The sequence below is a fragment of the Centrocercus urophasianus genome, unplaced genomic scaffold (assembly GCF_019232065.1).
Source record: "Centrocercus urophasianus isolate 14NV4802_14NV808 unplaced genomic scaffold, USGS_Curo_1.0 seq_32, whole genome shotgun sequence".
Taxonomy (NCBI): Eukaryota; Metazoa; Chordata; class Aves; order Galliformes; family Phasianidae; genus Centrocercus; species Centrocercus urophasianus.
The window spans coordinates 10,095,524-10,112,163 of record NW_024884889.1 but is presented as its reverse complement, the minus strand read 5'-3'; the positions used below and the strand labels follow the sequence as shown (position 1 = coordinate 10,112,163).

The 16,640-nt window shown below is 40.4% G+C and overlaps 1 protein-coding gene across 2 annotated transcripts in view; it reads left to right on the top strand.

Annotated features, from left to right (window-relative positions):
- Positions 1 to 14,135, top strand: part of MND1 (meiotic nuclear divisions 1) — a 31,065-nt gene extending 16,930 nt beyond the window's left edge. For both annotated transcript variants that reach the window (XM_042829822.1, XM_042829823.1), the window contains exons 7-8: positions 13,072 to 13,116; positions 13,871 to 14,135. In XM_042829822.1, the coding sequence (XP_042685756.1) occupies positions 13,072 to 13,116; positions 13,871 to 13,977 (152 nt within the window). In that variant the 3' untranslated portion in view covers positions 13,978 to 14,135. The remainder of the gene's footprint in view (positions 1 to 13,071; positions 13,117 to 13,870) is intronic.
- Positions 14,136 to 16,640: the final 2,505 nt, after the last annotated feature.

The following is a 16,640-nucleotide window of genomic DNA, read 5'->3' as shown; positions in this document are numbered from 1 at the left end:
TTCTGTAACTGGAATCCTATCATGCAGGAAGAGCATTCACTGGCTTTCATTTGCTTTTAGTCCCATACTGACTCAATAAGGTATCACTCTACTTCCTTTGTTTTGTCCATTTAACACATAACATTTCATTAGATATGTTTAATTTTTATTTAGTCAGTGGTGTAATAACTTATGAATTGATGTTTATACTGACTGAAATGCTGGCTTTTGGTTGAAGTTTTTACTTCAAATGAAATACAGGGAATAATGAGGAACTTTTATTACTTAATGCAGAATCGAGCACTGAAGTGTACTTAATATTCTGATCCTTAACATGAAAAATGAAAAGCATGCATGAAATTTCTTTGAATTTTCTCTGCTTCAGATGTAATGTTTTATTTATTAGGCTTTAGATTGTTACCCAAACACTATTGCATATTCAATTGCTGTAATGCCGAAATGCCATCGCAGAGTGATGAGAAACAGGCACAGACCTTTTTCTGGGAATATTTTTTACCAAATCTGAATCTTTCTCTTTCCTTATTCTTCCAGCAGAGTCTGCATCTTTAGAAATGTGCTGTGAGAAGGCCAGGAACTTAAACGCAATTGGCAGCACGCCCCAGAATTGGACAGATATTCTTTCTTTAGTGAGACCATGACGTTTTTTTGTCAGTTACATTATCTTTCCCTAAGGATGTAATGGTATGCAGGGGAATATGCAAACTTGAGATTTACTATGCTGTAAATCCTCTGCTGTGTGCTCTCCTAAGGAGAAATAACAGGCACACTCGAGCTGCAAAAATGAATACATTTAGGCAGAAATTGACAACAGAGGGATTTGTAGTGACAGGTATTTAAAGTGCTGAGATAGTCTTGTAGTGAAGCACTGCACTGGAGCAGTTGAGGAGCCTCTCTTTTAAAGGAGTTGCTGTGAGCATGTTTCTAAGTACTAGGCACAGAGAGACAAATTACAGCTTGAATGGTAGGACATCCTCTAATAGATGGCAACACATGAACTGATGTCTAGAAAAGAGAGAAATAATTGTAATCATTAATTGCTCCAGGCATGGCCTGCCCTTCTTTAAAGCATGTGGAAGTTCCATGTGAGCTTCTGCAAAAGAGAGGTGAGCATTTAAGGGAACTGGTGACAGGTGTCTTGTTGGGCTACCTGGAGGCTTCCCAAGGGATTGTGCAGCAGTGCTCTGAAAATAATTTGTTGCTGACCTTCAGTTAAAAAGTTGCTTTGATGCTTTGTTGTATGTTTCAACAGTTACTGTTGCACTGCCTAAAGTTGCTAGCAGCATAAAAATAATTAAATGGAAATATCACTTTGAGGGAGTTAATATCCTTGTCAAAACTGAATGGAATTTCATGATATATGGAAAAACAGAACAAAACTGGAAGAGAGGTGAGGTTGGGGAAGAGACTTCTCTTGCTCTGGATTGTGGGGAAGTACAAAGGCAAAAAAAAAAAGATGCAGGAAATTGTAGCTTTTAGTGTAAGAAGATATAAAGAATCTCATTCAGTGGAAGATATTCATCTAGACATAAGCGCTAGTGCTGTTGTTTCTCAGAATAACCTTATAAACCAAGTTGTTTCCTCAGATTTTTAAATCCTTTTCACACTGCATGAGTGATACGTGATTTTCCACAAAATATACAATTTCAGTAACTTAATCCTTGTGAGTATTTTCAGTTGGATTAACATGGGGATTACCAAATCTAAATTAATTTATTTTCGTTTTGAGTCAGTCAGTTTTGAGAAATCAGAGATGGCAGTTCTGTTACATAAAAGTACTTTTAAAAGCTGGATTTGTGGTTCTTTTGTTGTCATTTTCTGCACTTGAGTTTTCCCTTTCCTTCCATAAATAATTTCAACCCATAAGGGAAGCTCTCTGATGTTCAATATAAAATTTCATACTATTAATTGTCTGTCCCGTATTTTTGTATGCCTTGATTTTATTGTGATGCCTTAGAGGTGTGTGTCGGATTACCTTCTGATTTTATCAGCACACAGATTTTGTGATGTGCCTCGTTACTCTTTCCCTCAAAAAAAGCGTTGCAGAAACAAACCTAGTGATATTTGTTAGATTTACATCCTACAGTGATAAGCCTCATTAAAAGACACATGCACACATATTGATTCCAGTGTCAAAATGAAATTTGGAAGGTTCATAGTAAATATCTGAAGAAAATGAAAATTGAACATCTGTTTTGTTCCCCGTGTCTTAAGATAGGAAAGTCATGCTTGACCATGTAACTAAATGTATTAGAATGCATATTCAGAAAGGGCAAACAAGTACTAAATACTGACTCTGTTTTCTGCTGACTTTGCTGCTTGTCCTTTTTATACTAGTAACAAATGTTCTGCCTTAATTTTCTTGGCTTTCGTATTAGAGTATGTATTTGAACACAGAACTTCAGTATTTGTATTTAAATAATTAACTACAGTAAATCACAGCAGAAACATGATTGGCCACTAGAGGAAGCTACATAATGACCTGGTTTTGTGGATATATTTGGATAGTTACATTTTATTGATAGCACATTGTGAAAATATGCCCACATTTGCAAAATGTAAGTTTTTTTAACAGCCACAGTAGTTCAGTCCTGCAAGCTTGTTTGCCTCTTGGAAATGCTGTTTCAGCCAACTAAGCATGATTTAGAATTGAGTTACGGATCTTTCCACAGTATTACAGTCGCTGGTAGTAAAAACAGACCTTCTCTAATTTTACACTTCTTTGTTGAGCTTGTAATTCTGCTTCAGTTGGTGCAGGACTGAGCCCTGGTTTCTCAGCTTAAATGCAGATTTTTGAAGCTGGAGGGTATCCTCATGGGGAAATGGGTGTTGTGGAAAATAGAGTCCCTGTTTCTCCCAATGAAAGACTGCATAACATAACATGTATGTATGTCTGCAGGACTGGACACACGTAATGCTGGTACATTCCCTAAAACTTATGGCAGAGAACAGAACCAGAGAAAACACAAAGCTTTCAGAATTTTTTTATTCGTCCAGATTTTTATAAGACTGACAATGAAAAGCTCTGCATAAAGCTCTTCAAGTTTAACCTGCGCAAGTTTCATTCTTTCTGCCACAAAAAAGAGGTTAAGGAGCTAAAACAAAATCTGGTATTTTATAGAGAGGCATATAAATCTTGTTTTCAGTTGCTGTGCAGTTTAAAACCAGAAACAGCTAAATACTTCTAGAATTTAAAACTTGTTCTTTAATGAAAGGAACATTAATTTACGCTCTCTCAAAACACAACCAGGTCTAAAGTTAGTTATTTTTTTCTTAGTTGTTCTTCTTAGTTATATAATTCATTATTTTTTTCTTCGTAGCTGTACCTCGGTTTATTTGTGCATTTGGACAGGATGTGATCTTAGAAATGACTGCAGTTCATGTGCTTGGTGGGATGTGAGTGCTATTATTTATGGGGTTGGCTTTTTGAAGAAATTCTGGGAAAATACCTGGAGTTCAATGAATACCATAAAAACATAATGATCTATGAGGTATGTCATCATAGAATGGCCTGGGTTGAAAGAAAACACGGTGCTCATCCAGTTCCAACCCCCTGCTATATGCAGGGTCGCCAACCAGCAGCCCAGGCTGCCCAGAGCCACATCCAGCCTGGCCTTGAATGCCTGCAGGGATGGGGCATCCACAGCCTCCTTGGGCAACCTGTTCCAGTGCCTCACCACCCTTTGGGGGAAAAACTTCCTCCTAATATCCAACCTAAACCTCCCCTGTCTCAGTTCAAAACCGTTCTCCCTTGTCCTATCACTATCCACCCTCACAAACAGCCATTCCCCCTCCTGTTTATACACTCCCTTCATGCACTGGAAGGCCACAGTGAGGTCTCCCCGCAGCCTTCTCTTCTCCAAGCTCAACAAGCCCAGTTCCCTCAGCCTTTCCTCACACAGAGCTGCTCCAGCCCTCTGCTCATCTCAGTGCCTCCTCTGGACCGGCTCCCAGAGCTCCACGTCCTTCCTGTGCTGGGGGCCCCAGGCCTGGATGCAGCGCTGCAGATGGGGCCTCGCAAGAGCCGAGCAGAGGGGGACGATCACCTCCCTCTCCTGCTGGCCGCCCCTTTTTCATGCAGCCCACAACACAGCTGGCCTTCCGGGCTGCAGGCGCACACTGCTGCCTCATGGCCAGCTTCTCGTCCACCAGGACCCCAAGTCCTTCTGCGCAGGGCTGCTCTCAAGGAGATCTGCCCCCAGTCTGTATCAATACCTGGGATTGCCCCGACCCAATGCAGCACCCTGCACTTGGCCTTGTTGAACCTCATTAGGTTCACGTGGCCACTTCTCCATCCTGCCCAGGTCCCTCTGGATGCTTCCCTTCCCTGCAATGCATCGACTGCACCGCTCAGCTTGGGGCCATCTGCAAACTTGCTGAGGCTGCACTCGATGCCATCATCTGTCATTGATGAAGATGCTGAAGAGCACCGGTCCCAAGACCTACCCCTGGGGGACACTGCTTGTGACTGGCCTCCACCTGACACAGAACCATTGATCACAGCCCTTTGGCCGCATCCAGCCAACCAGTTCTTAATCCATCAAGCAGCCCATCCTTCAAATCCACACCTCTCCGATTTAGAGAGAAGGGTGTGCTGAGAGTCCACGGCAAAGGCTTTGCAGACGTCCAGGTAAATGACAACCACTGCCCTTCCCCCATCCACTGATGCCTCGCTCCATCATAGAAGGCCACCAGATTGGTCAGGCACGATCTGCCCTTGGTGAAGCCATGCTGGCTGTCTTGAATCACCTCTTTATCTCATCTGTGCCTTAACATAGCTTCTAGGAGGATGTGCTCCATGATCTTCCCAGGCACAGAGCTGAGGCTCACCAGCCTGTAGTTCCCCAGATCATTCTTTCTACCTTTCTCAAAAATGGGAGTAATGTTTCCCTTTTTCCAGTCACTGGGGACTTTACCAGACAGCCATGATTTTTCAAATATGATGGAGAGCAGCTCTGCAACCACACCAGCCATCTCTCTCAGAACCCGAGGATGGATCATTCAGCCCCATGGACTTACACACATTCAATTTCACGAGGAGGACTTGGACTGTTACAGTGGGACAGAATCCACTCCCCACACCCTCGCCTAGAGGCTCCTGGCAGACACAGGAAGCCTGAACACCCATGAAGACTAAGGCAAAGCACTCATTGAGCACCTCAGCTTTTTCTATGTCTGAGGAAGCCAGCTCCCCATTACCTTTCATCAGAGGGTCAACACTCTCCTTGATCTGTCTCCTCCTGCCTATGTACCTGTAGAACCCCTTCTTGTTACCTTTCTCATCTCTTGCCAAGTTCAGCTGCATCTGTGCCTTGGCTTTCCTAATCCTATCTCTAGACACACAGACAACAGCCCTGTATTCCTTCCAGGCTACACAACTCTGTTTCCACTTCCTGTACATTGCCCTCAGTTTAAGCTGCAAGTCCCTGCACAGCCACGTTGGTCACCAGCTTCCCCTGCTCGACTTCTTCTGCTGGGGGATGGAGAGCCGTTGTGCTCTCAGAAGGGTGCTAATAAAGAGCTGCCAGCTCTGTTCTGTACACACACCCTTAAGGACAGTTTCAGGGGATCCCACTCAACACTTCCTTGAGAAGCCAGAATTTTGCTCTCCTGAATTCTGGTTAACGAACTCTTGCGAGGAATTATCTAGAGAATTTACATGCAGAATGAGAAAATAGATATGGGTTGTAACAGTTCATCTTAATATCCTGAGGCTGAATGATGAAAAGGTAATCTTTTATTCACATGCTGGATTTTGTGGGGTGAGTGGTTTAGGGCGCTTGGTATGTTTGAGGTGAGCAAAGCTGGAAGTGACATGTGGGGCTTTTGATACAATCTGGAAGCTGAAGTTTAGGAGGGTCATTTGACTTTCAGCAAAGGCTCTGATTTTCCCTCCATGTTTCATAGAGTACCTCTGGAAGCACTAAGTTTAGCCTAAAGTTTGGATTCCAGCTAAGTTTACTCTGCAGTGAAAAAGAAACTGTCCTAGTTGTATAGGCACATGCATATTTATGCTTTTATACCTTAAGCACGTTCTAGCAGGATTACTGTTCTTTCAGAGCTTGAATTTATGCTGACTTGCTTTAAAATGAAGCCGTAGTTTAGTTGGTTAAGCCAAAAAAAAAAAAAAAAAAATCAACCAAACAAAAAAAACCACCACCAACCAACCCCCCAAAAAACACAAACCAAATTTTTAAAAAAATCATTTGTGTTTTGTCAGTGGAGTTTTACTTAGAGATTCAAGAAAAAAAAGCAGTTGGAAGATTGGATGTTTAGCTAGCATGTGCAACATCCTGCTTAAATAAACTGGCTGCTCTGGCAAGTTCCCAATTCTAGAAATTAAATTTGAAAGCTCATAAGATTTAGTTTTGTTCTGTTTTTCTTTTCTTTTTAATAATGTAATTGCAGGGAAAAAAGTATGCTGGATGAGGGGCAGACAGGTGAAATATGTGAGAATTATTTTAATGTCTAAGCTAGTAAATCTTTTATGGTGAAAGTCATTGAGCCACTTAGGAATGGGAGACACTTGATAAAATTTGTGATGTGGAAAATGGCTGCTTCTGACTACATTTATGTTCTTCCTTAATTTAGAAATGAATTGCCAGCAATCCATTTGGCCCTGTTTTAAAGCCATGAAGACAACTTCTAATGGAAGTCATCTATAGATCACTTTTATTGAAGTTGAAAAGGCTTTTGTGGGCTGATTATTTTGCTCATCTTTTGCGGTGTTGGGTGTACTTGGTTTGTTATATGTGGTACTGTTCATTCAGACTTTTTGGATAAACTTACGGTGTTATTGAAATGAATTTTTTAAAGTATTGATTTATACATTTTCAAGGCTTTCACATGGCAGAATGAGGTCAGGAAAGATATTATGGGTTTTTAATCTGTTGTCTTCCTTATGAAATTGAAGGTCTGTCAAATGGAGTCTTCCTTAGACTTGCTGAAAGAAAAAAAGAAAACGTGATGCCAGTCTTCCATGTGTTATTGTGTGGTAGGGTGTGTTTTCATTGTAGGACTGTATATCACCAATGAATATTCTTTGTGTAGATACCTCATTCAGTGGTATTTAACTGAAGATATCTTGCAAGCTGTGTGGTATCATTGCAGAAGTGATACTGGTGCTATATTTGAGAGCATTTCTTTTGTTTCTCTCCTCACTTGTGCATCTTGCGAGCTGTTTTACTGGAAAGAATGGCATATTTGAGCGAAAAAAACTGGAAAAGAAAACAATTTAGAAATATATACAGGAACACAGGTTTTATCCTTGCCGATGTAAAAGACCTTTGTAGAATGGGACAAGTATTTCCTTTGTGTTTTGACTCTGTTTTGCCCTATGCTGTTGTAAGAAAAGAAGAACACAGTCTAGAAGAAACTGCAGTAGCATGAATCCTAGGCTACTTTGTAATCTAGATTGCTTGTAGAGGTGAAACTCTGACACTAAAGCCTTTCAAACAGGCTACAGATGAACACCTTGGGAATGGCAAGGTAAGCCTGGACATGTTTTCAGTCTTGTGCATAGGGTACAGACCTCTTGAGATACCTTACAGGCATTTCTCTGCAGCACAAGAACAAAAAGCTTATTGCTCTGTGATGGACCTTTATGAGAAACACAGTTCAGCAGCGCAGCTGAAGTCGTACTGGTAAAGTGGGGGGTGAGAGGTTGTCCACTAAGAGAAAAGGGGGGGAAAAAAAAAAAGGAAAAAAAGAAAGAACTGTTGGGAGGGAGCCCTGAGTCAGAAGGCTGGTGTGCTTGGCTTGTTGTGTGTAAGAGCATTGCTTCCCTCTTTTCTCTTTGTCGGCTAAGAATAGATGTATTTTGGTTACACAACTATGAGTTCAGTATGGGCTTTCAGGTAACATACAGAGAAGATAAACAGTCTTTTTCTGTCGGTATGTGAATGCGGTAAACTTGAGTACAAGAGCATCTTAAGCATCTTATTTTGCATAGATGAATCTTTTGATAGTGATTTTGACAAATTCTGTTGGATGTTTTTCAAAGAGACACTCTGTACATCCTGATAGAGTTTGACAGTGTGACCTTTTCATATGGAACAGTGGGAGCTTTTGCTGATGAGATGACACTTTTTTCAAACAAAAAATATTGCAGACCCTTTAAAAGATCTCAGAGATATGGAGCAGCTTATTGGTGGCTTTTATATGCACTGCTGCGTTTCAGCACATATTAATACTATTGGACACATATGCTTAGGTTTATTTTCCAACATATAAAATGAATGTTTTTTCCATCCTGACTTACCGTGTTGTGTTCCAGGCTTTCCAAAATAGTTGTAGGTAGCTGTCATAATAACAAGCACTTTTTTTTCCCTATAGCTCTGAAATATCTTTAGCAACATGTCAGTATAGTTCTGCTGAGTGTGTGATGTTGTCTACATGAGAAACAGTGTATTTGCATTGACTTGAATTCAGTTGTTATGTATTCTGAAGCGTTGTGACTTGTTGATTAATATCATGGATACAAGTGTTATGTGGCATGCTGGTGTATGGGAGAAGAATAATGATTCTTCCTGACTAGTCCTGGAAATGTTTACACATAAAAATATTGCTTATAATAATAAGTAAAGTTCTCTTGAAAATTCCAGAGTAGAAACTAGAAGAGAGAAGAAGGCAGCAGTTCTTTCTTTGTTTCCAAGACTACAAGTGACTGTGGGCTACCTCAGGCTCTTGAGATTTTTCAGTATAGCTGTTGGTACCTTTACAGCCTGATTCTTGAATATTATTCAGTGACTGCTTCCATTGCATTCCTTTACATGCATGACTTAAAAAAACAAAAACAAAAAGCTTTTAGAAATAACCTGGAGGTAGGTTTGGCAAATGCTTGTGGAGTTCTTATGGTTATTGCCGCATTTGTGTAACAGTCATGGAAATATCAGAGATGTGTAGAAGGAGTAACCCATCCTCCTGGAGCACGCATATTGCATTGATGAGGCATGTAGTGGTTTTCTGACCGTGGAAATTTGTGAGATTTTAAAGGAACCTCAAGCGGCCATTCCACTCTGGAACACAAGTAGGAACGTTAACTTCCAACATCACATTCAGGAGAAAAGCTGTAAATCTGTGTGAAGGAGCAGAAGAGAGGAAAGAGGCAGCTGCGGTTCTGCATAATTCTGAGAGTGGCTTGGGGCTTCCAGAGTTGAATCAGAAGCAGCACAACTTGACCATGCTGACTCTTAGCCGATGCATGCCACCAGCTCAGATCTGACAAAGGCATCCTGTGCTGCCAGATGTCACTCCTGGCCACGAGCTGTCTGTTTGCCCTGGATGGTTTTTTGCTTGCTATTCCACACACTCTTGTCAGGTTGGCTTCTTTGGTCTGCTCCTTCATCCATTCCTGTCTGGATGTCACTTGCCTGCATTAAAGACCATGAAGAGCATGTTTCTTCACTTTCTCTTTAGGTATTCAGCACTTCTGGGTCTTCCTTTCCATAACTGGTTTTGTTTGTCCCTGTGTTAAGAAGGCTGCTTAGGAAAATGGTTCAGTTCCCAAAATCTAGGCTTCCTGAGTTCCCTGCAGCTCTGCTAGATACCTGGGTTTGAGGGAGGAAGAGATTCCTAGGAGGAGTGCTCAAAATGTTTTGACCCTTACCCTTTCAGTCTTTATGACTTATTTCCAGGTGTGTTTTGCTGATGTAGCAGTCTAGTGCTGCACGAGTCATAGAATCATTTAAATTAAAAACCATGCTGGCCGTGCTGCTCCTGGGCCTTGCGCTTCTGTATGTGATGTAGTTACTTTCATTTGGCTCAGGAGAGAATGTACACTTCCATTTACTGCTTAGAAAATGCCAAGAACTGGTCAGCCTAGGACACAAGAGTGCAGCTCAGCCAAGTGAATGACGTGTATTCTGCAAGGAAGTGTATTGATGTATTGTCACATGAATGGAAGTAAATATCTATTTCACCCTTCTGTGTGGGAGGCTGATGGGTGTATGATCCTGTGCAGAACAGGCAGTCATAAGCAGCATAGCGTTGAATTACATCAGTACTTTGGGTAGGTGGGTGGGGGATTTCTATTCTACTCCTCTTTGTGCACTCACACATACTCATGACACAACTATTGAAAGTCCCAACAAGCAACTACATAAGATTTTGGTAATGTGGTCCAAGTGCAGATTCCTTCATACCTCTTGGTTCTTGTGATGGAGTGGGGGACCTCTGGAAGATGCTGGCCATAATGCAGGTATGCAGCTGATGTCTTCAGGTGATGCATGTCCAGCTGTGTTGTGTTACATGCAGCCAGCAGATGAGATTCTGCAGTGGAACTATAGGCAAGAATTGAGCCAGACCCCAGGGCATTTTCACCTTGCCTTCAGATAGGTAAATTCTCAGTCCATAGGCATTGGGAATTTTATTTTCTGAAGATGGATAATGTGTTTCCAGACCCTAAATAAATTAACAAAAAAAAAAAAAAAAAAAAAAAAAAAAAAAAGTGATGGAAAAATATGTGAAGATTTTACCATAAGTGAAGAAATTAGTGGTTATGCAGACTGCAGTTCTATCCTGCAGTAACAGCAGTGACAGTCCTGCTTGATGACAAGAGGTAGTGCAAGCTGTCTTGTGTGCATCACCTTGGTCAGGCTGGACATGAGGAGCACATAGGTGGCTTGCAGCTTGCCAGAAATAGCTGCTGTTGGTGTTGATATCGTACGCCTGATGGCTTAAGCAACTTCGCACATGGCAGGATAAACCCACACCTGTACCCTGTGGTACTGTCACATGCCTGCCAGGGTAAAATGGGAAACTGCAAGCAATAAAACCTTGCCCCAGCCTCTTGTGAATGCATTTCCTGGAGATGTCACTTGCCAGAGGTGCTACAAGTGGCTCTTGTTTCCCCAGCCCTGAGCCTTCTGTCAGCAGAGTAATGGGGGGATATGTGCTTCCAGAGGCCTGGAACAGCCCTTCCTTTGACACTGGCATCTGGCCACATTGTTTGAATGTTACCTTCCCTGTCCTGCAGTTCTGCCTCTACTTACTGCCTTTCCACACTTTGAACGTGGCATTTCTCTGCCATTCTATGATTAATCCCAAGTGGTGTATGGAAAGAATGGTGTAGTTAAAATCTTTCACTGTTTTGTTTCAGTACTTAGACTCTCAGCTCTTTCTTGGTGTTTTTTGTTGTTTTTTTTTTTCCTGTTATTTTAGTAATTGAAGGTGCTGCCCACTGTGGGTTTTCCCCATACAGCTTCCTCCCCTTGCTACCATGATTTCATTTCTAGCCACAGCTCTGTTATCAACAGCCACTGTCATTCTAGCCACTCAATGGAGTGAGTCCAACCTGCATCTGTTGGCTACCTCTGCTTTCTCTTTAATAGATGTAGAGGTCGCATTTCTAAACCGCATGATTGCACATGTACATTTTAACGTGTTAAGCAATGTCTGAAGGCTGATGAAGCACCTTGCTGCCCCCATATGCGTACAGTGGGTGTGCTTTAAGCATGAGACCAGTGCTGGTACAAGCTGCAGGAGCTGAGAGCTGCTGCATGGTGCAAAAGTGCCTGCTCAGCTGCTTGGCTGCTTACAGAAAGCAGGTGCTGTGGAGGCAGTCTGCACACCCTGCTCACCCTGACCATCAGGGTGCTGTTACTTTGCAGCCCCAAACCTTTTAGAGTTGTAACTTTGTTACTTGAAGTCAGATGCAATTTTACAATCAGACTTTAAAAAAGTGCTGAGCGCAGTATCATTGCTTTCATGCAATGCAAGGTCTTGGCAAACAAAGGCCCTTATTCTGCAAACTTGATCTGTGTAGTGTTAGGTGAAGTACTGTTCATAATGCCCTTGGCTGTCAGTGTGTTGTCAGTGCTGCCATCTATGGAACTAAAATAGTGGAGTTAGCAACAAGAAGTGAGCAAAGGAAATACGGAATATCTCTGTCAAGCGAGGAATAGTTTGCATTTCTAATGCATGCAAATGTGTAAAAATTCCCTCTTCCTACCCACTCCCTTTTTTTGCCAATCTTTTTAACTTCATTTGTAATATGTGGTTGGATATCAGGACAAACTTCTTTACAGAAAGGGCTGTTAAGCACTGGAATGGGCTCCCCAGAGAGGTGGTTGAGTCACCATCCCTGGATGTGTTTAACAACCATTTGGATGTGGTGCTCAGGGACAGGATTTAGCAGAGGGCTGTTAGAGTGAGGTTGGACTCAATGATTTTTAAAGACTTTTCCGACCTGAGAAATTCTATAATTCTATGCCCAAGCTTTCTGATTGTAGACCATCTCTAGAAACTGCATTGTTTTTGAAACTATATTCTACCAGCATTTAACCATTACTCATATCACTAACCAAAGCATACTGAAGGGTAGAATAAAGAGTGATTATCTTTCTGAGTGCTAGCAGATAATTTTGCGAGATAATTTAACTTTGACTGAAGTATAAGCCTTGTAACAATGGATATCTGATCATATATTCATTTCTGCAGTGCCTCTGTATACAAATCTGATGCTGACCATTCCAATGAATACTATCATGCGAGTACTAACAAGACTGACTGGGAATAACTAAGTTATGTGTAGGTGTGAGAACCATAATGATTCTGATGAATTCCCACGTTACAAACCAACCTGTTTGATTTGATTCACTGCTTATTTTCGTGGGAGCAAGAGGATTTATTTTCTTGATACTGTTTTGCCTCGTGGAAGCTGTGTAAATTTACTACAAATAGCTTTTATTATTATGTATTTAAACTGGGAGAGGTGGTAACTGAGAGAAGCCCAGTATAATGAGCAGGAGCATTGTCTTTATGTAATCAAAGGGATTCTCAAAGCTCAGGGGACTTTCCAAAGCTACGTGATATGTTTGTGCAGACTCCAGTGGCTGACTGTTCCTCTTATCATTTTCTTGATTTGTATAGTCATACATACTGATGTAATGCACAGTTTACATACAGGGAGCATTACAAAGTATTTTCAGTCTCATTTTCCTCTAGTATCTTCAGGCTATGCATGTACAATTCAATCTCCACGCAAACCAAACCAAACATCTCCATGTCTTGAAACTACTGCTATTATTTGACTCTGACTTATGTTTTTATTTTTATTTTTTCCCTCTCTTTCAGGCCAAACAAGCAAAGTAGCCAAGGAGGCAGCCAACAGATGGACTGGTCTGTATGCACATATTTTGCCTAGGGAAGCTTCACACGAGCAATTTGAGTAAAAGACCTAGTTATTGCTAGGAAGTTTTAAGACATGATGCAGGATAGACCTCACTTACAAAAAACATCCAGAAATTTATTTTGTGTGCACTCATGATTCAAAAAAGAAATGTATTTTCTCAGTTTAACTAATAACTGTGGTTAATGGATCTATTCTTTGCACACCTTGTTAAAATCTGCAACTCTTTTTTTTTTTTTTTTGGTTGAATTAAAATCTCTTAAGATAAGGAAAACTTTAACAGAAAGAGACCAGGAATGGCAGTGGCTATTTTGACATAGTCATAATTCCAGGTATTCAGAAAATTTAATTCTTCTCTGAATTTTCATTTGTTTCTGAAGAGTAGAATGCTTTGTGAAGCATTATCTCTGCCCTCATATAATGGATGCTAATACAATGTAGGTATTTCTTAACCTTATTCATCAACTTGGACATGCAGGAAATGTGCTGCACAGTTTTGAAGAAGCCTATTGCAGTGACATATGTGTGGAAGTTTAACTTAATTTCCTGTTGTTGCTCAGCTTGACTCTGTGGCTTTACGTTTCCATTTTGCATAGCAAGCAATATGTCCTTGATTTTTTTTCTCTAATTATTTAGAACATTATTTGTAATATTTTATTTAGAATTCATCTACCATTGCATTTGAGTCTACAAGCCATACTTTGCTAAACATTTAAAACGGAATGTTTTCCATTCTGTTTACAGATAACATCTTTGCAATAAAGTCCTGGGCCAAGCGTAAATTTGGATTTGAAGAGAGCAGAATTGACAAAAGTTTTGGAATTCCAGAAGATTTTGATTACATTGATTAGTTGTTCAGCAGTTGATGTCTGCTGCAGTTGTACAATGTTTGTCACTTAATTGCCAGCTGAGCAATATTCACGTGTCTGAATTTGTGTGTCTTCACCAAATGACCACCCTGTAATTTACAGTTTTTGTTAAAGTTAATAAAATTCGAGAAATGTTCACATTTCAGTCTTTCCCTCCCACTATTTGGGCAATAAATTATTTCATTTCTTGTGTGAGACAGACTAAGAATAAACAGAGCTTATAGGGACTAGTTATCACAGAGTCCTGAAACTTCATTCTTCTGTCACTTAACTGGGAGTGTTACTAAGACCTAGAAGCTCTAGGGATTTATGTTTAAACAGATTGAAATTGAGTGGGAATAACACAGGGAAATGTGGAGTCGAGTGGATTTTTCCCTCATCTAGATAACAAAATATATAAGAGATATAATCCTTAATAGGAAGCAGAGATGTGCAGTGATCAAGTTTGATCTGAAGTTGTTCTCTGTTGTATTGCCAAAGCTGCTTGGGAGTTTGGTGACGTATCAGTGCTATTTGGGTTTATGTACATTTTCTGATTCCATGCTAGAAAAGCAGCTCAGCAAAATGCAAAGTTTCATAATGTCTCAGTCTTGTTTGGTGAACTTTTACCAGCACTTCACTTCTTATTTTTTCCTATTTTCTAGCTCTGATCAGCAGATGGCTACAATAAGCAGGGTGGAAGGTATTGCTCTTGTACATATTGCTCTTGTACCTCCCAGAGCTATGGATGGTGAGACTTTATATAGCATTTCTGCTATATAGCTCAAGGATATGAGCTATACCTTCTAGAAGGCAGTTGGATCTTCTGCAAGGTGGAAGCATATGTCACTAGAAGGTGTCTGACTTTTTTACAACCACTGGATGAGAGTACTGGTGAAAAGGTGAGGTTTAGCTAGAGGTTTGCTCAGAAGCCTGTCTCCTGTGATTTTTCCAGTTAAAGAGTTTCCTAGTAGTTCAGTATATGTTTAAATCCAAGAATTTCAGGTCTGCTCCTGGCTGCTGTCATTTCACTTCTGTGAAGACAGTGAAGTTACTGGGAAATTAGTGAATAGAAAACTTTACTCATGTACTGTTAGAGCAGTAAGGATTCTGTATGTGATGCCTGACACATAGTAAAATGTCACCATGCTTACAGCAGTGCTGCAATGGAAACATTTTCTTCTCTGTGTTTGGAAAGATGACATTGATGTTTTAGAAATAAAATCAAATGTATCTTATTAATTGTGCTGGTAAAAGCTTAATACAAATGGTTTGTATAGAGTTGAATGTAGTGGTTCTTACCAGATCTGTTTTTCACTCCATAAACTGAGTGCAATCCATCCATGGTAAGTGATGGTGTCAACACTAAGTACTGACACTCATGTAGTTTGGGTAACGCTTCTTACCCTTGGATTTTGTGCTGTGAAACAATGAAGTGAGCTTTTTTGTTATGCTTTGTTGTTTCTATACCATCTCTTAAATGATTTTTTTTGATTAGCTAAATGTCTTTTTTTAAAAATTTTCTGTTAACCTGTTCTATACCACCTGCAGGTGTGAGAAGCTCCTTGCCACGCCTGTATTTGAGAGTATAGATTTGCTGCATACAAGTTGATAATGACCCAAAAGACTTGTTCTTAAATGGGAATGCTAAGTGCATGAATCTGTTGATGGAGCTTACCTTGTAGAATCACTCTTATATGGAGGAGCTTCTGTCCGTCAAGAAGACTCAGGTAATTTGTAGCCTGGAGATGCTGGTGCATGAAGATTTCCTCAGGTACCTGGAACAGCTGCCTTACATTTCAGGGAAAGGGCTTCCTTACAGATTTTTGCTGTTTTGGCTGCTTTCCAAATTCAAGAAAGAAATGAAGGTGACTAGCTACGTAAGTTAGCTGCAATATTATGGCTTCCTGTCTGTAGAATGACAGCATGGTGGGCTGCAATAAAGTTATTGAATATAATAAATAACAAATAGATGACTTACGGGAGAACTGCTTAGAGGTTATGCAGCCAGCCAGCATGAGCAAGACTTTCCCAAGATCTAATGCAATTCTCATGCTTTGGTCACAAAACTTTAGTTCAAGAACAAGGAATTTATGGTGATATTTATTTTGTAGAGTTTTGGTTTATAGTAACAATAGAACAAAGATGTGGTTGTAGTCTGTTTTCTACTCCTGTCTTTTACTTATGCTGGTTAGTAGACCTGGCAGGAGAATATATCTCCTCCCTTAAGGATCCCAGAACGGAAATTTCTCAGTTAACAGGAGGCAAGAAGAAGAGGTGCCTTATCAAAAACTGAAGCTTATTCCCCAAGTGGAGCTGATTTATCTTGTAACACCATTCTTATGATTCTACGTTTTTTTCATTCAGATGACATTCAATGGGAAAAGCAAACACTGATCCTTTCTGAGACAAACAGAGACAATCTGTATCTCTAAAATATTCCAAGATAATTTCAGTCTAGTGAATCTGCTCATTCTTAGAAGTTGTTCTTAGGAAAAATTTTCTTCTAAATCTTGTAGTGTGAAATTTTGTATGATTAGGTGGTTTGGAGATTGTTTGGATTTCTTTTTAGGGAAGCAGAGAATTGCTTTCTGCTGAGTTACAAATTACCAACAGTTAAAATGATTTTACTTTTCCTGAGATGTTATTGGCTAATTGGCTATTAC